We start from the raw sequence: 23,899 nt of genomic DNA on the forward strand, positions 1-23,899 counted from the left end.
AATTAAAATTGAAATGTGGCTTAAAATTGAAATAAATAAACTAAAGCCATTTTTTGTTTGTTTATATATAGTCTTTAAATATTTGTCTTGTATTAACAGCATGACACAGATATACATAAGCAAAATTTTGATGTTAGCAAAGTCCAGTCAGAATTATATGCTTCAAACGTGTCTTCTCAAAAAGATGAAGAAAACAGCAAGAAAGATGCTTGTACATCTACAGATACCTATGAAGGGTTATCAAATAAAAGATTATTGTTAGACCAACAACGTAAACCAGATATTGAAACTGGATTTGGGGACTCATTACTGAATAAAACACTTGATGAAAAATTGAACATTTCCAGTCAGAAGCGAGGAAAGCTGGAGGGCAAACCTGATAACTGTTCCGGAAGACATCACAAGTGTGAGGATCATGATCCTGAAATAAATGATGAAATGGATCCCAGGTTTCGATATGAAAGTGATTATGACAAAAAACCATTGCGGGTCTTTCATGCCCAGAGGTAAATTTATCTTCCTTATTAGTGTACTTTAAGGCGAATCGTGGTAGCATCTTTCTCCCTGAGTTCTAGCCCTCTCTATCCTGGATATCTGTCTTAAGGCCAGTAGTTCTACTATAGCACTGTACTTAGGCTATCTTATTCTGTATTCAGAACATTATTGCACCACACTGATTCCATATTTATATGTTGAGAACAGTTTTCCAGAAGCTTTGAAGGAAATATATACATATATTTGAATGTAAAATGAATAAACATCCATCTTAGAATATGTTCCCTTGAGATTATTCCACTCTGATACCTCAACTTTTTGTTTCAAGTTCTGAGGATCATGAAATCAGAATGATGTTAAGTATCAGTATTTTTGTGTCAAAAATAAGAGAATTAGAATGCCCTAGAAATAAAGGCTCCAAATAAGCCCCCATCACAATATGCTTAGCAAACAAGGTGCCAGATATTTCTCTTCTGAGTAACTCCAGTACTTCGGCTCTTCCTTAACTTCTCAGCCTTTCTTAAGCACTGTATTCAGTAAAGAGTGTCTTCTTCCCTTGGATAAAACAATTTTTGTGGAAATTAAAAATTTGTAGAAATTATGCTTAAATTCCCTGAAATACTGGTTCAGTATTGCAGTTACAAAGTATTAATCTTAAAATATGGATATGCTTTCATCAATTATTTAGCTATTCCCATGTGGATTGGTATCAGTGACAAATTAAAGATGAGAGTAATACATAATTGACTAATGGCTCCTTTTTTAATACAGATAGTCCTTGGGTTACGACGGTAATTGGACTGGAATTTCCATTGCTAAGCAATGCGGTCGCAAAGTGTGATGTCACGTGACCACATTGCTTAGCAATAGCAATCCTGGCAGTCTTCATTGCCATTGTTAACCAAATTCCACCAGTCATTAGGCGATGACTGATCCTGATCCCACCCTGATCCAAGCCATTCCTGGCTTGGTCCCTCCCAGCCCTGAGCCTCAGTAAGATAAGGGATTGCCTCCTCTTGAATTCCCCCCCCCCCGCCTATCTACCCCCTCCCATCTCTGCCCTTTTGGCTGCCCTGCACAGTAGCTGAGACTGAAGTATAGGTCCTGGGCATTCAGCAGTCTCAGCTGGCTGCCACTGCTGCCCTCAGACCTCTACTTCAAGCCCCATGCTGCGGCCAGCCACCCCAGTGCCTCAACGCAAAGCCCCAGCTGCCCACACTGACCTGCGCTATACAGGCCCTGTTGCTCCCAGCTGACCTTCACTGTCTTCATCTCGCTGCTGAGGAGGCATGCCCTGCCTGGCCCTATGTGAGGCAGCTGCTGGCCATGCCATACCTTCTTCCCAAGACTGTGCATGCCCCTCTATCACACGCACTCTTCTCCAAATTGTGTGCTGCCTTCTCGTGGTGCTGTTTGTGATGCTTCTGAAGCCTTCCAAAAGCTCACAAGAAGGCGACGCCTGCCCCTCTCAAAATTGTGTGTGCACTTCTCCAAATTGCGTGCTGCCTTCTCAAGATGCTTCTGAGGCCTTCCGAAAACATTGCAAGTAACTAACAGCCGTAACTTAGGGGACTGGGCATAAGTACCATTTGTTCAGCACTGCCATAACTGCGAACGGTCGCTGAATGGTCATTAAGTGAGGACCATCTGTATTAAAATTCCTTTCCTACTCAAGAATGATTGGATGATGAGTGTGGTCCTGGGACTAGCACAAACAATTTTTATCAGCATATGTTTTGACACTTTTGCAACTGCACATTACACCTTTAAATTATAGGATTTATCATTAAATCCTAATCTAAAATTGCCATATTTTAAAGAAAACATTCCATATTTTTTTAAAAAATGATTTAGTATGACTTATTCTTTATCCCTCCTTTCATTTCAGAAGTCAAGGAAATTCTCCTATTGAGCAGGTACAGACTACAGATAGAGTTCCTTATGCCACAGGACTTATACTTGGTATGTTTGAAAAACTGGATACTGAAAAATGTTATGTTTTGATAGTACATGTAATGGTTATTTTCAGTTGCTTCATTTTCCTTAGCTACTCATTAAATCAAGGAGCTAATTAGGATTGATGATTGGGAAAAGGCCCCACTGGAGCAATCTCATCAGGAATTCTGGTCAGCACCTGAGATCCAGGAGGTAGGGGAGGCCACTGACAGGGAGGTAGACATTTGGTATCCCAGCAGCAGCCTCCCCTTGTCAGAACAGGCCAGTTTCACGCATATACACCTGCAGTCCAGTTACTGCAAGCCCTCTTTCCTGATCCTGGCATCACAATTGTTGTAGGATCTGAAACTCAGCTTACCAGGGTTTGATAGGCCCACATCTTTATCACTGCTCAGCCATGTCTCAGTAATACACACCAGGTCTGCAAGCTGTATCAACATTTCATGAACAGACACAGTATTATTGCGCATAGACCCGGCATTTACCAACAGAGCTAGAGACCAATTCAGCCACTTGGGCCCAGGGCACAGGCAAATGACTTAGGAGGAGGCACCTGCACTTACATGCAAGTGAGATGGGTGGGTACATAAAACAAACAAACAAACAAACAAACAAACAAACATAAATAAATGAGGTTCTTCCTTCTTACACAACTCTTACATCTCCTTCCAGCCATCATAGGCCATACTACAGGTAGTCCTTGCTTACCCACAGTAACTGGGACCAGGAACTCCGTTGCTAAGTGACCTGGTCATAAGGCACAACTTCACATGACCATGCTGACTTATGACAGCAGTTCTGGCAGTCCCAGTTTTCGTTGTTAGGCAAATTCCACGTGATCACAGTGTTTTGCGATCACATGATCACCATATGCAACCTCCTGCTGGTTTCCCTATTGACTTTGCTTGTCGGAAGCCAGCAGTGAAGGTCACAAATGGTGACCATGTGACCATGGGATGCTGCAACATCATAATTGTGAGCCGGTTGTCAAGTGCCTGAATCGTGACCATGCGGACACTGCAACAGCCACAACTACGAAGACCCATTGTATGTCCCCTTTGTTCGGCACTGTCATAACTCCAAATGGTCGCCGAATGACTGGGTGTTAAGTAAGGACTACCTACACCAATGGGAAACAGCGTGATTTGCTTAACAACCATAAATGGGACAAGAATTTCAGTTGCTAAGCAAAGCAGTCATTAAGTGAATCCGACCAGATTTTATGACCTCTTTTGCAGTGGCCATTAAGTGAATCACTATGAGGTTTAAGTGAACCATGTGGTCGTTAAGTGAATCACATGGTTTCCCATTGATTTTGCTTGCCAGAAGCCAGCTGGGAAGGTTGAAAATGGTGATCATGTGAAAATGGGATGCTGCTAACTGGTTGCCAAGCATCCAAATCTTGATCATGTGACCACGGGTCATAAGTGTGAGAACTGGTCTTAAGTCATTTTTTTTAACACTGTTGTAAGTCTGAACCATCACTAAACAAATGGTTGTTAAGTGAGGACTATCTATATTTCGAATATGTGAACTCCAGCTGCTGCTTTCTGCATCTCATCTCTGATGTTAATGGCAACAGTAACTCTTCCTTCTCAAGCAGCTGTCCATGGTGGGGGCACTGTCCACACAGACACCTCCCACTGCCAGATATATTGCTGTTCTCCAATCATTCAGCCTCCTATGTAGCAGCTTTCTGGGAGATTGGTGCTTATTTCTGTGTAATATTTTCTGGTTTTACCAGTCCAAAATTTCTTGGATTTCACTGTCCAGCTTAGTGTCTCCTCATTCTTAGATCATCTATCTCATTTGTCTTCATTCAAAGAGCAATTATTTCACTTTCGCTTCCTCAAGCTTCCAACATTCTTTAATATTCTCTTTCTTACCATGCTCATCGAACCACTATTCTGAGGGAGCAACTTAAAAATATTAGATATTTTAAAAACATTAGAATATATAATTTCTTTTCTTCTGCTTTCTCATCCTCCAAAAATAGTATGAGGTGCTTTCAATAAAGCTGATTAAACATTGCATTATTCTCTAGTACTTTTATTGGTTGGTGCATTTGAAATTTGAAAAAGGGCTGAGATGTAGGGGGTTGGATCTCCTGAATTTGTTCTTGGTTGACTTTAGAGACTAACTGCAGGTATGACTCCTAGGTAAGTAAATAATTGTTATGCTGTTGCTTCTCTGAGAATTGTTATTACTGATCTTTCAGTAATATGAAAAATGGTTCATTTGGAAATGGCACAGAGTGCAATTTACTTTATTACAGATAGTCCTCAACTTACGACTATTCGTTCAGCAACTATTCGAAGTTACCAAGGTGCTGACAAAAATGGACTTGTGACTGGTCCCTGAAGTTACAGCTGTTGTAGCACCCCTGCGGTCACGTGATCAAAATTCGGGTACTTGGCAGCCTGCCTACACTTATGACTGCAGGAGGTCTTCAACTCCCCCCACCTGCCTATTTCCCCCCATCTCTGTCCTTTTGGCTGCCCTGCACCCTACCTTGTTGGGTGGCAAGCAGCCTCAGAACCAGCAATGGGGAGTGCCAGGATTGCTGTCGCTAAACGATACGGTCATGTGGCATTCCACTTTATGACCGCATTGCTTAGTGATGGAAATTCCAGTCCCAATTGTGGTCATAAATCGAGGATTACCTGTATTTAATTCCAGTCAGATTTGCAGATACCTATTTTATCTGGTTTGCTATTTAGGGAATAGAGAGCCAGTTTGGTGTAGTGGTTAAGGCACCAGGCTAGAAATTGGGAGACCATGAGTTCTAGTCCCGCCTTAGGCACAAAGTCAGCTGGGTGACCTTGGGCTAGTCAATCTCTCTCAGCCCTAGGAAGGAGGCAATGGCAAACCACATCTGAAAAACCTTGCCAAGAAAACTGCAGGGACTTGTCCAGGCAGTCTGTGGGAATTGGTCAAGATTGAATGGATTAAAAAAAAAATTAGGGGATAAGCTGTAATTCAGCTTTTGGATGTAAGGATTTTCTTGCCACAGTTAGAATGTTAATGGAATTTTGTAGTAGGAATATACTATATGTGGTACATTTTTGGCTGTAGAGAAAGGTGGTTGCTTCTGTGTTATTTCCTTTTTAGGAGGTCAAGATAGAGAACTTACTCAGAGAAGAAAAGAACAATATAGGCAAGAATTAATGGAGCAAATGGCTGAGCAGCAAAGAAATAAGAGACGGTAATAGAAGGCTGTTAGTTAAAAATTATTTGATGAATGATTAGTAATAAAACTTTTTTCCTACAGGTAGGTTGTGATTAGTGCGAGTTCAAATAGTGCAATATTCGATTTCATGCAAATCATAAATTGATAGCAGGTCATGTTTAATGTGAGCCAAAATTCAGTTAGTGCAAGGCCAGGGTGGTGCAGTTGAGGCTAGCTCATGCACACTTGACATTGGGGGTTAGATGCTAATAGTAATGTGTGCAAAATGAAGAAAAGGAAGGTTCCGCCTGAGGAAAGCTCAAAAAGGAAGAGGCTAATTTTGAAGAACTACATCAGAATACAGGAGATAGCAGATATACTTTGGATATTGGTTTATCTTCTTTTACTGTATTTCATTAATAAGCATATAAAAATTTATGTTTAAAAATGTTGCCTATTAACTGAAACCAATTACCCATAGAAATATCACTTCGAATAGCGTGAATTTGAATACAGTGATGCGACCATTTTGTGGAATTCATTAACTGCACAAATTGAGACCTACCTGCGTTACCAATAACAGAAAATAATGTATCCACATGATAATTATGTAACTTATTTTTCTATCTGAATTGTATTTTAATATTTGAACCACGTACTGGAGAAGAATATGCTCTTGGGACTACAATATGTGAATAAGTGCAACAATAATGCCACACATTTCGTAGATGATACTATAGTTGGATGGGCTTTCACAAGTCTGATTGTAGCAGCTTTACCTTGGACATTTTCCCTCATCACAGCATGTATTCCTTTACAGGAATTCTAAAATCTGCCAGCATTCTGACAAGAATTTTCATAAATATGAAACAAGTTCTAATGCAAAAGTTCATGTGCTGCTTTGTGGAACTCAGGTTTATAGCAAAAGCAAATTTGATTCAACAAGCCTATTCTGTTCTACATTTTAATGTAAGAACTTTGATTTAAATTTGATCAAAATTTATAGCAAAATGCTATAATTTTTTTTTAAAGCTACAGTAGATATAGGTTGAGATGAGGTAAATGTCCAAAATACATGATTGAAAACATCTGTGGTAAGTTTTGGACTTTCTTGCTTCTTCCCATCCTTAGAGATCTGTCTGCTGACATGTTTTGGAGAATGTTGATATTTTCATACTTTTTAATGCCATTTTGATTAGTTCTAATAGAAGTATCTCCCAGCTATGGATTTCTTCTCTCTGAATTGAGGGATTTAGTTTATTGGATAGATCTATGGCTCTCCAGATCATTAGGTGGATCTGTTGGCCTCTATCATATCTGAGCACTGATTACAATGGCTTGAGCAGATGAAGCTATACTTTCCCAGCTCTGGGATTGATGGTTCAACTTGGATCTGAAAGATCTGGATTACAGTATCTGTTTATCATGTTGAATTGATAAATAAAATATCTCAGGCTAATATTTGTGTTAATCTTCAGTGAAGGTGTGTTTCTCCCTCTTTTTCTTTAATAGTGAAAAGGAGCTTGACCTCCCTGTTGCTGCATCGGGAGTTGTAGATCCTGAGAAACAGGTGAATGAATTGTTTAGTTCTTTTTCAAGTCTAGCTAACTGATTTAAAGTGTGTGAGAGACATTTTTAAATAGAGCTAATAAATGCTTACCTAAGCTGCTTCATCCCATATCAGAAGGTTAGTAGGACTGCTGATACTTAATATTTAACCACAGCCTTCTATCCTGATCATGTTGTGGAGGATTATTACTTACTCAAATAAGATACTTCTTCTTCTATCTAACAGTTCAAATATTAGTTGGAAATGGAAATAAATTACAATATAGGAGTGCATTTCTATAATTCAGCAGTATAAGAAGGTAATAAGATTTGTAGCAAACGAGTGTTGCATCATAGTCTTGATATAATTTTAAAAATTTGCACAGGGCACTCACATAGCACATGTTTGTGATTCCTTAACGTAGCTGGATCTTTTCCTGATCAAAAAAAGATGTATTTGGTTTAAGGAGTTGCAGGCAGGTGCTGTGTGTACACTCACACGCACCCTACGAAAAGAACATTGCGGCCCATCTGCAGTTTGTGAAAGACCATGTGGATAGGCCAGAAGGCTATTGGAGGAATGTTCTGTGGATGCATGAGACCAGAATAGAACTTTTTGGCTTTTGTTTTCACCAAAGTGTTATGTTTGGCGAAAGGCAAGCCCTGCATTCCAGCATAAGAACCTTATCCCATTTGTGAAACGAGGCAGCAGTGTCATGGTTTGGGCCTGTTTTGCTCCCTCTGAATCAGAACAGTTTGATGTCACTGATAGAACTATGAATTCTGAATTGTACTAGCAAATTCTACAGGAAAATGTCAAGGTATCTCTTTGTGAACTGAAGCTAAAGAGAAAGTGGGTCATGCAGCAGGACAATGACCTAAATACACAAGTCATGCCATCAAAGAATGGTTGAAGCAGAAGAAAGTTAATGTTTTGGAATGGCCAAGTCAAAGTCCTGACCGTAATCCTATAGAAATGTTGTGGAAGGGCCTGAAGTAGCAGTTCATGTAAGGAAGCCCACGAACATCCCTGAGTTGAAGCTGTTCTGTAAGGGGCAATGGGCTGAAATTTTTCCAAGCCAAAGTGCAGGACTGTTCAATCGTTATTGGAAATGTTTAGTTGCAGTTATTGCTGCCCAAAAGGGGCACACCAGTTACTGAAAGCAAAGGTTCACATACTTTTGCCACACACAAATATGTAGTTTTGAATAATTTTCCTCAATAAATAAATGAACAAATACAGTGTTTTTGACTCATTTGTTTAATTGGGTGCTCTTTATCTAGTTTTAGGACTTGTGTGGAGAAGAGATCATGTTTTAAGTCATATTTATGCAGAAATATTGAAAATTCAAATGGGTTCACAAACCTGTAAGCACCACTGTATGTAAATTGTTTTTTAAATTTGTTTCTGTCCCCCCCACCCCACCTGTGACCTTAATAGAATGACTAATACAAGCTTGTTGCTGGGTGGAGGATTACATACAAATGTCATGAATACTTACTGGATAGTGCTTTGTTACATCATTAATAGTGTCATTATGTAGTGGAATCTGTTTTTTTTTCTTTTCATAAAGAATAGGCTGCACTGTCTTATCAAGAATAGCTATAATCTTCAGGTATATTAGTTCAGTGATTATTGGCAAATAGATTATTGAATTGTGGGTCATGATAATCTTCTGGAAATACCCTTTGTTCTCAGTGATATATATTAGCAAGAGGCAGATCATATGACTGTCTTGGTACATAGAATAGAATATAGTTACCCTGGAAAATTTATGGTGGGGCAATCTGTATCTCAAAAAAAGCTATAACGGAAGAACGAATGAATGTAGGTATAGCAGATATCTTAAGGAAAAAATAAAAATTGCATTAATAATGAATTAGTTAACTGAAAGCTGATAGTACTTTTCACAATTTAATCACTTAAGCATACTATCAACTTGAGTTTTTTTCCTAATGTAACAATATGGTCTGGTTAACTAATGAGTACTTATCTTAAAGAGATTGAAATCATTTTTAAATTTACTTCTTCATTGAGATTCAGAGAATTGCCATAGTTTAATATACATGAATATAGTCCAGTGAAATAAGTGGGCTATAGCATAGAGGATGTACTAGAGTTAATATACAGTAGTTATTATGTATTCAGTGAAAGATTGAAAGTGCTGATGTATTTATGTTTGCCCTTTGAGTTATCCCATTCTGTCCCCTAAATTCTACTAAATCCAAAAAGCATCTTGAAAAACGTTTGAATTTATAGTATGCACGTCTATCTCAGAAGTAAGTCTGATTGAATTCAGTGGAACTCACTCCAGATAACATGTTATGTAAGACTGTATTCTGAAATGGCAAAGGGGGAAGCAAATGCTGCATTTCAAGATGTTCTTGGTCCTAACCAAAATAACTTTTAAAATATTCCATTAGACAAAAGCTGTTATTGTATTGAAACCAACCACACAACATTAAAAGTGTGTAACAAATTAAGTATAACATAATTTGTATGTGATCTATGGAGTTCTGCAGTCGTAAGTACTAACATTATTGTATATGCTCTCTTGCAACTAAGTGAAGGAAAGGTAAACATTTTAAGCTACTGCTATTTTGTCAATGGCTGTTCTTCATGACGGGTTTGTAGTATTTAGGCATATAGGGTTCCAGAGCTAGCAACACTTTTCTGGTTGTAAACAGGAATGATGCCATTAAAAACTTATATAGAAATACAATAACTTTATTCCAGAAACCTTTTATACTGTCATGTTTTTCTCAGTTTTATGAAGCTGAAGCAAACAAAAAAAAGTAGTTGTCGTGGAAACTGGAATAGATAGGGTGCTTTTGAAACCTGCATGCTTTTTGGATTAAGTTCATTGTTATCACTTCTTTTTGTAGCCTCCTAGAATGTTCAATGCTTTTATCCAGCAAATATTTCTCACATGTTAAACTTCCTTATTAGAAAATTTTAAAAAATGTTTTAAGTAATTAAATGAGTATCTACCTACCTATCTTGGATTCTGACTTGCTAATGTTTAGAAATGTTTATTGAAAATATTTCATCCTCCTCCCGATTAAGTGCTATAATACGTTGTTATTCTTTAAAATATTTTTTTCCAATTTTCTTAGACGAACAAGAATGCTGATGATAGTGACTGATCTAATTCTCTTTATTACTAGCCTATTCAGCAAACGGCAAGAAATATGGCAGTTATTTTAGAAAATCACTAAATTACTCTGCATCTGTATTTCAGGGACTATAATATTACTTTTAAAAACACTATTCCCAGAAGTGAGGAAACATCTTGAAGTGGGTTGTCTCTTACTATCCCAAAAAGCATGGATTATGAAATCTATATTTCAGTCTTCTTCTTCTTAGCGTTTTTCCCGTGCTATAGCAGGGTCCGCTTGTTGGCATATCGGTCTCCATTTGGCTTGGTCCAAGGCATCTTCAGTGGTGATGTTCACACATTCCATGTCCTCCTTAATGCGGTCCATCCACCGTTTCTTGGGTCTACCACGGGGCCACTGGCCACCAGGGTCCAGGCGCATGGCTCTTCTTACCACCGAGTCTTCTTTGCTGTGTATGACGTGTCCATACCATCTAAGCCTTCCTTCCCGCAGTTTTGCCACAATTGGTGCGACTTCCAGTTGTCTATATTTCAGTATTAGGTTCAATATTGTAATACTTTTTCTTTTGCTGATGGAATTTCTCCTTTATCTTCTCTCTTACAGTTTACTGTTTTTATTCTCTTTCTCTCACCAGTCATACAATTTCTTCTTTTTTTCTCCTTTCCCTCATTGTTCAACTCTTCTAAGTTTTGGGCCATTGACTATCCCTTTTTCCTCCAAACTGTAGTTTCATCAGAAAAATGCCCTGCTGTGAAACCCACAGGAAAAGAAGACAGTATGCTCCTGTACTGAGAGGCTTAAATGAATACTTCAGATATTTATAAATGGAGTAGTAATGTATCACACAGGGAATGCAGCATTTTCTAATCAAATCCCCTTCAAAATGTGGTGCCGTCTGATGAAAACAATTTCAGAGGAATTTTTACTGTGACCACCAGATAGCAGGAAAAGCAGGAGAAATCATTCCAACTCCCAGCAAAGTTGAACTTGGCAGAGTTCTGATTGAATGAACAGTTATTCTCAAGTCTCTGGCAATCAATATTATAACTTCTTTAGCCTACCTTCCTCTGTGGGGTTGAAACTTTAGGTCATGAGTCTACAGCTTCCATTAGGCTTTGTGAGACATGTCAAGGGCTCCACTCCAAATTCGAATAGGAATAGACTCTGGGAGGATTTTTAGAAGTATAAAAGGAGAAATAGGTGCCTGAAGTTTCTGCAATACTTAAAGCATCCACTTTTGCCCCTGAATCCCCACCTGTCCTTAGAATTTTTTTCTTTTCTTCCCCTCCAGGAAAAAAGAGAGAGAAGAGCACCAAAACCAAGACAACTGAGTAGAATTAATCTGTAATTCTTCCAATTTCCATAGAACCAGGTGCAGAATCACTTGAGCTTCATTTATTGCCATGAGGCAGTTTGCCAACTCATTGGAGAACTTTTCCTCCTAAGCTGCTAGAAGGAAGTATTTATTTGGGTCTTCTAACTTCCAAACAGTTTCTCTTTTATCCCTCAGACTTTATCCCTCAGACTAAGGAGAGGGGGAAACAATTGAATTCTGTAAGACAAATTGTAGAATTCTAGGTAGTTTAATAATAATTTTTGCCTTTCTTATTTAAAGTGAAGATGTCCTAAATCATGCTTAGGTTGACAGACTACTGCTTAGTGCATTGTGTAACAGTAGGCAGTGGTACATGCCACAAGCATCTGGTCTGCATATATTATACAGAAACTGTCATGCAAAACCATGATTTGTTTCCTTTCAGTCCATCTTCTTAGAGAGAAAAAGACTTCCAGCCGATGCCTATGCTGGGCCACATCACAAATTATTCTGTGCCATCTGTAGCTCACATCCTGTTATACCATTTCATCCTTTATAGCTACTTAAAGAACCAAGACATATGAATGTTATAGCATATATTTTCTTCTTCACAGTCTCTATCACTGTTCACCCTTCCCTTGTTTAATGGGTACCTCTAGCAACACAAGCTTTTAGAGATTCTAAAATCTTATTGTAAGATAAGTGTATGAGGGCTGGTTGGTCAATTCTTGAGTTCAGTTCATCTCCCCTTGAGTTTAAATAGTGCAAGAGGAGTTTGATGGAGGCTTTTGTTATTTTGAATCTTCCCAGGAGCAAAGGCTGTGGGGAAGGAAAGAAAGGAATCTAACACCCCACCCCACCCCACCCATTGAGGGATGAAATCTTCCAAGATGTCTGGAAGAATGTAACCCACCCAGACGTCTACGTGCAGTCAATAATTAGAGAGAGTGACGTTAGGGTTTCTTTATATTTTGTATATTCTCAAGGCAGGCATTTAATTTTCTTTAAGGCTACTTTCTTTAAAGCCTACTTGCTATCTTAGCTGAGCCTACCCTTTCTTTCTTTGTATAGAATTCCTCTTTTGAAGGGTATTTTTTTAAGCCTAGCATCCAGTCCTTTTTTGCTGTACTGTGTTCCCTATAAACTACAAATGTTATTCAAAACAAGTATTCATGTCTTGTGATAATGTGCATTGGAAACCTAGGTCCTCCAGATTGAGCAACAGATAATGGTATTATGGTGCCCTTGTGCTCTCAGCTTTCTTCTTTGGCTTGTATCTGTTATAATCCTGGCTGAAAGGAGGAATAGTAGTTGTTGGCAGAAAATACCAGCTAAAGGCAATAATTTTGGATCACCCCAGACTACCTTTGTTGGGTAGGCAGACCCGGTAGAGGTACCTTTTACATTAGGTTTTGCACATCTCATTGTTAGATGTCTTCTTCCACTTAAAAGAAAATGAAATACTGAATACTTACCATGAAAGCTCCTTTTGGTTTGCTACGATGGAGGTATTTAAATCACATTAGAGTCAGATTAGCTGACTGATTCACAATATATACAGACTATATTCCATTGCTTAGTTTTTTATGCAACCTAATGATACTCAGGTTCTATTTTATTGTGTCATTTTATTTGTCTGATGCTTGCCCAGCAAGGCGGAATCATGTAACACAGGAGCTTGTATTGAAACTTAGGCTATATAATCTTTTCCCTCTGAGTGGTATGAGAAGACAACCTTATGGTGACTGCCTCTGTCATACCAAGCAGAATGAAATGTCATGGTAATTATCCAATATTCCATTCCACATCTAGGGTTCTTAGACCTGAAACAGTTTAAATAACTTAAGAAACTAAGCAGTAAATAAACCAACTTTCCTTCATAGCCCAACAGACTGAAAGAGTTGGGATTAAAGCCACAAATACCTGAGGAGAAAATACCACCTGAAAGACCAAGACCAGCTTTCCATACTCCTACTCCTGGAATTACTTCCATATCTGCACCTCCTGTGTCACCAGTGAATGAAGATTTCCATAGAGGCTTGTCCAGTGCACTTGGAGAAATGTTGGCTCCCAGGTGACTTTCAGTAGTGTTCACTTTAAAATTGGGTAATGGTTAGAAATGGGAACTATGTAATTTTTTTGCCCATAAACTTCATCCTCACATTGCTGCTTTTTTGGTGGCTGTGACTAGCTGAAGAAGTTCTTGGTTAACCCTACTTTCTCAATACATGCAGATTGAGAAGATAGAATTAACAAGGGTTAGAAAAAAAACCAACTTCTCAAAAATATGTGGATCCTGGCTTTTTTGAGGAATTTTTGCATGCTTAAAAGTAGGAGTGAAGCAGTGTTAAGAGGACAAAGTGTCCTATGCATTTCTTGAGTTGGATTTGTATATCTGAAATGGACCGTTGCATTAACCACATATAGAAAAATGTATTGTGTAATGGCTTCCTTTCCTGTATTGTGTTAATCTAGCCATTGCTTTGATAAAAAGGAAAATGTGGGAGAAAGTGTATTAATTCTGTGTTTCATTTAATGTGAAGTTGTGTTTTAGGTAACCATTAACAGGTTTAAATTATGGTTCCCATAAATTCATTTTATACATTTCATTTGTTTTCCATTAAATCTATTTGATTACAGATCACTTTAATCTTTTGTTCTAGATCAAATAATGGATTTTGCTTGTACTTTGATTCTGATTGCTTCATGCCAAAGAAATGAATGTCCTTCTTATACACATTTTCCTGGAATCCCATACCATAAATGGTTTGGAAGATTAGTTTGGAAGAAGCTCTAAGATTAGCACTTCAGTTTAGTAACTTCTTGCAATAATAATAATAATAATTATTATTATTATTATTTCAATCTCTACCTTTTTGAGGCGAAGATTCCTTTGTGCAATCGTACAGTTATTGGATTATGATACGAATAAGTAAATTCTGTAAATTCCATGTCAGTTCATAATAAGCTAGACATTCAGTGCATGTCACTTCTTGACTAAGTTTTATGAAAGGAATAATAATAATCTTTCTCTAAAGGATACTTACATCTCTATGAATCTGAAAGTAATGACATATGGTCTTGGACATTTTTGGAAGTTTACCAGATTTATCTGGATTTGCAGGAAAACTGATTTATATCTCCAAGAATCAAAATATCTCCCTCTGTAATTTCAAGAAATGTTTAAAGCTTTTTTTTCTTTTTTCTTTTTTGTCATTTGGAGCATAAATTGAAGCAATTGTAATTTTCGCATATTCAGTTGAAATTATAATAGTAATAATCTGGGTACTTCATCTTGCATTTTTCCAAATTCCATGATAGTTCTGATGTAGGTAACTACTCCATTCTTTTTTTTCCATCAGAGACCCCACATTTTTTAATTTAAATGTTTTTGGTCTAGCATTGTCTTTTTTTCATATGTGTTTCTTGATGACATATAATATCTGCATTTTCCTTGATTAATTTCAAAAATATATCTTTCCTTTAAAATAGCTATTCAATCCATTAATATTTGTTGAGAATATTTTGATTTAATCCATTAGGCCAGTTATTAAATTTATGGAAAAAGAGCTGCTGCTTAATCAAGTGTTTGATCTTCTGTTTGTTCTGGATTTTTTTTGGTGGGGGGCTGGTTCTCTTCCTGTTAACGATTCAAGATTTCATTAGCATCCTCTCTTGAGTAAGAGGAGGCTTTACCATCATCCATAAAAACCTCCAGACAAAATGGCACAGCCCACTATATTTGATCTTTCTTTTTTATTTAGTATTTAAATACAAAGGATGCAATAAAAGAGTAGGTATACTACTGTGGTATTACAGTCAGGCTTAATCTACCAGACAAATTAAAAATGTTTACTTTCTAAGTGTATCCAGAGGGCCATCAGTAAAATTTTATTATATCTCCAAGCTTTAAAGGAATATCATTCCTTTTTAATTGCAATGTTGCATCCTTTGTATTTAAATATATAACTTTAATGATATATCCTTTGAATGTTTTCTATGTGCTGCTATGAGTTGTATAGATTTCTTAAGTTTCTAATAATTCAATAATATTTTGATTTGGGGCCAGAAGCAGTGTAGCAACTGAAGAGTAGTGCAATACTGCAGCAGTCAGACTTAACCTACCAGCAGGCTACTGCTACATTCTATCAGCTATAGCTTCCAAATCAACTTCAAAAACAGCCCCATTATAGTAGTCAAACTATGTGATGTTGAGGGCTTTGCTCACCATCATCAGAACTTCCTGCCCCTGACAAAACTACAAGTAGTTCAGTAGCCTAAGTTGGGCAAAGTCACCCCTAGCCATGGCCTCTACCTTCTCTTCTAGCAGTAATAGCAAATCTGGGAGAATCCCCAACTCACCGATCTGTTCTTTCAGGGGTAGTGCAGTCCCAACTAGAGCTAACTGGAACTGATGTTTATGGATAAACAGTGTTTCTATACCATTTTAAAAATTGCCTTATCTCTTCTTATCTAGAATTGCACCCCTTCCACCACCCCCTCCAGCACCAATTTTGACTGATAACTATAGAACTCCATATGATGATGCCTACTACTTCTATGGCACCAGGAATCCTTTGGATCCCAGCCTTGCATATTGTAAGTTTTATTTTATTCTTTTTTTTAGAGTGATAAGTTTGAAATATTAAGATATAGCTTGTTTTTTATGGATAAATATTATTGAATTGAGGGATGGTGAAGAAATATGGAGATGCAAGATGGGTTAAAAAATTCCCAATGATAACCCTTTCAGCTTTCTCTTTTACCCTCCCTTCTTCCCACACCACCAGAAGTAAATGGGAGAAAGAAAAACAGCTGTTTTAAACTGTTCCTCTATTTAAAATTATTTCTGCCAGTGAGCATTCTGAAAAGTATATTTTTTCTTCTGATTCATTTGACCTGGAGGAATTGAAAAATAGTACAGATAGTCCTTTGGTTATGACAGCAATTGGGGTCAGGATTTCCATTGCTAAGCGATGTGACCATAATGTGTGATGTCATGGGTTTTGAGCGTGGCATCAGCTGCGACATCAGGGCAGGGGTGTGGGTGTGGCGGTTGTTATTTGTGAGTCTCTGGTGGCCACCAGGGGACCTGCCCCAGACATCACCAGATGTGAGACCCTCTTTGTGAGGTTGGGCCATAGGGATCAGTGGGGATTGCTGTTCACTTACCTTCCTTCCTGCAGTGTAGCTGCCTGTGCTCTTGGACTCTGTCTGAGCTGGCACTAGAGTTCCCCAGGCTTATAGTTCTGGGGGATTTCAATCTGCTGTCTCTGGACCTGGGGTCTGAGGCAGCACAGGAGTTCATGGCCACCACTGCAGCCATGGACCTGGTTCAACGTATTCATGGCCTGACTCACAAGGGGTGTGTGTCACACATTGGATCTGGTGTTTGCCTCAGGGCAGTGGTGTTGTGATCTGGTTTTGGGGGATGTTAACATCAGTCCCCTGCCATGGACAGACCACTCCTGTTGCCCTTGAGTTCTTAGCAGCTGCCCCTCACTGCAGGGAGGTGGGGCCTATTAGAACGGCCCGTCCCAGGTGCCTGATGGACCCTGTGCAATGTCAGAGGGTACTTGGGATTTTTCCTGAAGCTCTGGCACACAGTTCAGCAGATGCCCTCATTGCTTTGGAATGAGAAGGCGATGGGAGCACTGGACTGAATTGTGCCTGTGCAGACTCTTTGTGTACGCAGACTTCGTAGAGCGTCTTGGTTTACCGAGCAGCTCCACGAGATGAAGCGACACAAGAGATGTCTAGAGCACCGCTGGAGGGAGACAAAAAGTGAAACCCACCAAGCAAAAGTAAGAACCTATATTAGGACTTACCTTGTGGCGATAAGGGCTTTGAAGCATATGGCACTGAGATAGCATTGGTCACACTTGCTGATGACCTTTGAAGGGCCTGGGATGGGGCTGGTGCAACTGTCCTGGCTCTCCTGGCTCTCTCAGTTGCTTTCAATACCATTGATCATGGTATCATTCTGGACTGGCTCTGGGAGTTGGGAGTGGGAGGCACTGTTTTGCAGTTCTCCTCCTCTCTCTGTGGCCGGTTCTAATCGGTGTCAGTGGGTGAGGAGAGGTCGAGCCCTAGGCCCTTGCAGTGTGGGATGGCTCAGGTCTCTCCCCTCTCCTCTAACATCTACATGAAACTATTGGGTGAGGTCATCCGACAGCACAGGGTACAGTATCATCAGTACACTGATATCCAGCTATACTTCTCTACCCCTGGCTGGGCAAGTGATGCTGTTGTGGTGCTGCCTGAGTGCCTGGAGGTTGTAAGGGTCTGGATGGTGATGAACCAACTGTGGCTCAACCCTGGCAAGATGGAGTGGCTCTGGGTTTTTGGCCCCCAGGGTCTGGTGACTTGTCATCTTTGACTCTGAATGGGGTTGTACTCCCCTGGACCAAGCTGGTGCGCAATTTGGGGGTCCTTCTGGACTCACAGCAAATGCTTGATGAGCAGGTGGCAGCTGTAGCTATAGGGGCCTTTGCACGGATCTGTCTTGTGTGCCAATTGCGCCCTTTCCTGGACCGGGAGGCCTTGCTCATGGTCACTCACGCCTTAGTCACATCCTGGTTAGATTATTGTAATGAGGTTTACATGGCTGCCCTTGAAGGCCACCCACAAGTTACAGCTGGTCCAGAATGCAGTGACACACACAGTATTGGGTGCCCGTCGGTTAACCCATGTTACTCCTTTGTTGCATGAGCTGCACTGGCTCCCAGTTTTCTTCTGGGTGCAATTCAAGGTGCTAGTTATCACCTTTAAAGCCCTACATGGCACAGAACCTGGTTGCCTCTCCCTGAGAATATCTGCCCATCCCACTAGATCAGATAGGGTGGGCACGCCCCAGGTCCTCTCCCTGAAATCTTGCCATCTAGTGGGACCTTGGAAGCATGCCTTTTCTGTGGCTGCCCCTACCTTGTGGAACACCTTCCCACTGGCAGTTTGACAGGCCCCCACTCTTCTATAACATTTTGGAAGGCCGTTAAGATTTGGCTTTTTATTGAGGCACTGGGATAGGATTGTATAGGTAGATAGTATGGAAGGAGGGCAACTGAGCCTGCTGTGGAGCATCCCAAGGGGATGATTAAGGCACAGAGTTTTTGTTTTATTGTTTTACTGTTTTTTTACTGTTTCATTATTGTTTTATTTATTGGTCTTATTGTTGTTGTGAGCCGCCCAGAGTTGCTGAAGATGGGCGGCCATAAAAATCTTTTAAACAAACAAACAAAATTCCCCTTGGGCTGCCCCAGGCATACAGATAATCAACTTCACATTTTTAGCACCTTTTTTTTTGTAATCCTGGCAGCATTTACCAATTGATCTTACTGTTAACAGTATTCTCACTTTTATGCTTCTGATGACAATATTTGATATTTATTATTTCAGAATGTTTATATTTTATGTTGCTATATGTCTGAGATTTACATGTTGGATGTCTTTGCTATTTTAGATGGTGCAGGTGCAATGGGTGTACAGCCTTCATCTGCACCACCACCTCTTGATACTACTCAAAAGCCTCCTGCTGTGCCCGTGTAAGTACAGCTAAGCTTAGTTTATATTGTTTGTTTGTTTTTATTGTGAATATGATTTTGAAATGATTGCCAGCTTTCAGAACTTAACATAATATAAAAAAACAGGCTTTACTTTTGTAGCTAACAAGATTATACAGGGAAAATTATGAAAACATCGCTTAAAATATAGTTTGTTTAAAATCATATTGCATCTTTTTTAATCTTTTTAACGCAGCAATAAAATTGGAGCAAGCATTGCAAGTATTAGACCAAAAGGTTTGGGAATATTTCCTGAGGAAAAACCAAAACCCACAAGAGAGGCTACCTTAGCTTATCAGCAAGAATTACAACAGCAGGTGGGAAGCTGAAATCTGTCCAGAAATTATTTTTGTATTTTGAACTGAGGTGCTGTTTTTTTTAAAAGAAACTTTCATAAGGGAAAAAGATTTTTAAGAGTAAATAATATTTTCTGCTATGTAATTTCTCATGAGTAACCCAAATGGTCTTTGTATCTTCTAGTAAGAAACAACAATTTAAAATACTTACCTCAATTTTTATTAATATTTCCCATTTGTGATGCAAAACATGATATGCTTAGACATTATATTTATACACTTTGAGTTTCTAGATAAACACTGAAATCACAGTGCATTTAAAACAGGCAGCTTGATCCTGGACACCTTGGGTACACGGCCAATACAAATAGAGCCCTCTTCTCCCCCTCTCCCTTCTTCCCCCTCTTGTCCACCCCTTTTGCTCTCCGTGTACATGGAAGTATTATGCAAGATGGTAAGATTTAAAGGGACCAGAATGATACAGCGATGCTTACAAGTTTGTGAATGAATTTTCAGTATTTCTGCACAAATGTGACCTAAAACATGATCTGTTCTCCACACAAGTCCTAAAACTAGACAGAGCACCCAATTAAACAAACGAGTCAAAAACGTTATACTTCTTCATTTATTTATTGAGGAAAATGATCCCTAACCCTGTCTATAACATTCATTTTTTAAAAAAACAAATGAACAGTTTCCAATCTTCCCTTTGTGGGAAGGTTGTGGAAAAGATGATTGGATGACAGCTGCGGAGGATCTTGGAGAAAGCAGATTAGCTGAACCAGTTTCAGTTGGGTTTCAGACCAGGGTATAGTATGGAGGCTGTGCTGATCATGCTTATCAATAACCTTTGGGTGAGCTGAAATGGGCATGGTGCATCCATCCTGATGCTCTTTGATTTCTCAGTGGCTTTTGATACCATCCATGATATTCATCTGGACTAGCTGCGGGGGTTAGGAGTGGGAGGCACGTGTTGCAGTGGTTCACCACCTCCTTCAGTGGTCTTTCCCAGTTGGTGTTGATAGGAAGGGAGAGATCATACATGCAGCCCCTTGCTTGATGCTCTCTCCCCTCCTTTTAACATCTACCTGAAACTGTTGGGTGAGGTCATCAGTTCAGGGTTCGATATCATCAGTATGCAGATGGTACCCAACTGTACATCTGAACCCTGGGCTGCACAGGTAAAGCTGTCATTGTACTAATTCAGTGCTGAAGGCTGTTTGGGTCTAGATGGGGAAGAACAGACTTTGTCTCAATCCTGATAAGACTAATGACTGTGGCTATTTGGGCCACCTGGGTTTGGGAAGTTTTCACTGTTGGTCTTGGTTGGGGTTGCACTTACCCATTTGAGATTGGAGTACAACTTGGGGTCTTCCTGAACTTGTAGCTACTGCGCAATGAGCAGGTGGCAGCTGTGTCCAGGAATGCCTTTGGACAGGTTCATCTTGTGCACCAGTTTTGCCTGTTACTTGACCAGGTGACCCTTTGACCGTTACTCAGACCCTGGTCTTCTTGCAATTGGACTGTTACAATGTGCTGTACATGGAGCTCCCCTTAAAAACCATTGGAAACCACATCTGGCTGAAGATGCAGCAGCATGAGCAGTAATGGACATTTCTCATTGTGCTCATGTGTCTTAGCTATTACATGAGCTGCTTTAGGATGCCACTCAAGATGCTGTTTGTCATCTATAAAGCCCTTCATGGCATAGGACCTGGTAGTCTGAAGGACCGCCTGTCTCCAATTGTTTCTGGCTGCCTGTACATTCAAGCAGAGTTGGTGTGCCTCAATTAGACACTGTCATCTTGTGGGACTGAGGAAGCGTGCCTTCTCTGTCACAGCCCCTACCCTGTGGAACAGCATCTCCCCAGTGATGGCACCCATTCTCCTAAGGTTCCAGAAGGCCCTTCGGATCTGGCTCTGTTCCCAGGACTGGGTTTAAAGTGTGTTGTAGAGTTTCTGTTTTGTTTTTTTAATCTATTATCTGTTTTCTTGTCTGGACTGTTGTATTTTGTTGTTGTGCTTTTAATTGTTTTAATTGTACATTCAATATGTTGTCAGCCACCCAGAGTCTTTTGGAGTGGTCAGCAATCAATCAATCAATCAATCATAGCAGCAGCACCAATATTTGCTGTATAAAACTGTGTAACATTCTGAATCAAAATCCATACCTGATAGTTCTGTATTAGAATTTACTTTTCTTGTTTGTGTGTTTGTGTTTACTTATGGTAAATAGGTCTACAGTATATTTTCAACTTCAAAATATTAATTACACCATTGTTACAATATCAAACCTCTGCAATACTTACAAAATATAAACATTGAAATAGCTTTCCAAAAACACCATGTGATTTGTCAGTAAGTGTGGATATGTTATGGCTATTATTTTTAGTGCTGGCCTGTGTATTACTGGTTATTCTTTTATACACCACTGAAAGAACTGGACATTTTTGTTTAACTTAATTTGTAACTATATATTATGATAGGACAATATAAGTCAGTATTAAATTTGTTCAAGTTCAGTATTAGTTAAAATAATTGCTATTTTATGTATATTTTATGTAGATAAAGGAAAGAGAAGAACGTCGTAGGCAAGAAAAGGAAGAAAAAGAACGCTATGAAGCCAAATTAGAAGCTGAAATGAGAAATTACAACCCTTGGGGAAAAGGAGGTGGCGGGGCTCCTCTCAGAGATAAAAAAGGAAATCTCATAAGTATGTTTGAAAGTCTGATTATCTTCCTTTTACTCATTCAGATTTATAGCTGTTTGTATATACTCAGTGCTAAATGGCATCTTGATAGAATGGATGTACTGCAGCGAATTTACAGCATAGAAGGATTTTTTTTTTTTTTTCTGGTAGAATGGTGTGGTTGAAAAATATTTACACTTGCTTCAGTGGGAACTGTTTCTGTAAGAGGATTTTTAAAAAGTTGATTTGACAAAATGCAGTAAGAGATGGTAGCCGGAACAGAAGGGGGAGTTCTCTGAGATCCTAAACACCTGGACCAAGAAAAAATCTTTGTAGGCCTTTCTTTAAATATTCTCAAAAAAAGGCAGTTGAGTCACAATATTCTTATGAAAGCTTGAAGTGTCATTTCTTAGCACATACCTTCCTATGTTAAAAGTTCTGTTTTTTTTTAAATAAATAAAAACTCAGTTAATGTTAATTGTTATACAGAGAAGTTATATGTGTCCTTTTGAGGCAACTACATATGCAGTAGAGATTTTAATTTGTATACTCTAATTTTTAATAATATTTTAATTTTTAATAATAATTGTTTATATTTTTACAAGGATTGTTTTTTATAATGATTGTTTTTATATACTGTTGTTTTATTTGATTTTTGTATGCTGTCCAGAGTCAATTCTTGTGAGATGGGCGGCTATATAAATTTGATAAATAAATAAATAAAAATAAAATAAATAATATTTTTAATCATAATATAATCAGAATTATAAAAGTCACATTGAATGTTTAAGAATGTTGGGCTGGAGCCATTGTTTCTTTTCACTGGGTAGACAGCTTCCTGGGCAGAATTCTGCTCATTGTGCTCAAGTTGGGAGGAAGGGGTAAAAACCATTTTTGTTAATTCTCTTTTTCCTGAACTTTCGATATCTGAAATATTCTGGAGCAGATTCTCAGAAACCATGAGAAATGCAGGAGGATTGGGAAATTAACCAAAAATGGCTTCTCTCCATTCGTTGAAAATGCTCTGTTGAATTAAAAATCTTCTTGTAAAGGGAAGACACCGTTCTGTTCACAGGAAGCAGATTGTCAATCCAACCCATCATATATGAAGTTCTAAAATACATACGTATTATAGTAAATCTTTCATTAACTCTTTAATACTATTAGGTAAAACTAAAATGTGATAACATTATTGAAATAGAATACTACAGATTGAGAAGCCTTCACTCTTATGGCTAAATTGGATGATAATATTTTTAATTTTAAAAAAGTTTTTAAAGTAGAGTTTTAATTTGATTTTTAGTAGGGTTTTAAATAAAGAACATTGTATATAGTACATGTAATTCTGTCTTTGAGGCCTTTGTGCACACTTTTAACTGTAGCTCTAAAATAACATTTCTTGAAATTGTTATAAACCTGCCACTTGTTGGAATAAAATATTATAAATGGCTGTTTCCCCCTTTTCTTCAGCGGACTTGAATATGATGCACAAGCAAAATGAAGATGCATATCATAATCCAGAGGCACGAGTATATGAAGATAAAAGGGCTATAGTATCTGTTGACCTAAGTTTGGCCTCACCAAGACTTGAGAATACAGATGAATCTACAAATAAAATAGCAGGTTTAAATGCTAATATACTTTAAATTGCAACTGTGTTGTGTCATTGGTCAAAATTATTGTTCATTCTTCCTATGCTGTACTTTCCACTGAAGGCAATCCTATTTTTTTTCTTTCAATCCTCTTAAAGCA

General features: G+C 38.7%; 1 protein-coding gene across 3 annotated transcripts in view; it reads left to right on the forward strand.

Moving 5' to 3' along the window:
* CSPP1 (centrosome and spindle pole associated protein 1) overlaps positions 1-23,899 on the forward strand; it is a 69,993-nt gene that overhangs the window by 20,447 nt on the left and 25,647 nt on the right. For all 3 annotated transcript variants that reach the window (XR_010067656.1, XM_063299361.1, XM_063299362.1), the window contains 10 exons: positions 100-506; positions 2,384-2,457; positions 5,563-5,656; positions 7,133-7,190; positions 13,487-13,677; positions 16,081-16,202; positions 19,063-19,144; positions 19,359-19,479; positions 22,024-22,171; positions 23,618-23,770. Coding sequence is in view for 2 of the 3 variants with exons in the window: in XM_063299361.1 (XP_063155431.1) it covers positions 100-506; positions 2,384-2,457; positions 5,563-5,656; positions 7,133-7,190; positions 13,487-13,677; positions 16,081-16,202; positions 19,063-19,144; positions 19,359-19,479; positions 22,024-22,171; positions 23,618-23,770 (1,450 nt within the window). In the remaining variant the exon portion in view is untranslated. The remainder of the gene's footprint in view (positions 1-99; positions 507-2,383; positions 2,458-5,562; positions 5,657-7,132; positions 7,191-13,486; positions 13,678-16,080; positions 16,203-19,062; positions 19,145-19,358; positions 19,480-22,023; positions 22,172-23,617; positions 23,771-23,899) is intronic.

This window comes from Candoia aspera, chromosome 3 (assembly GCF_035149785.1).
Source record: "Candoia aspera isolate rCanAsp1 chromosome 3, rCanAsp1.hap2, whole genome shotgun sequence".
Taxonomy (NCBI): Eukaryota; Metazoa; Chordata; class Lepidosauria; order Squamata; family Boidae; genus Candoia; species Candoia aspera.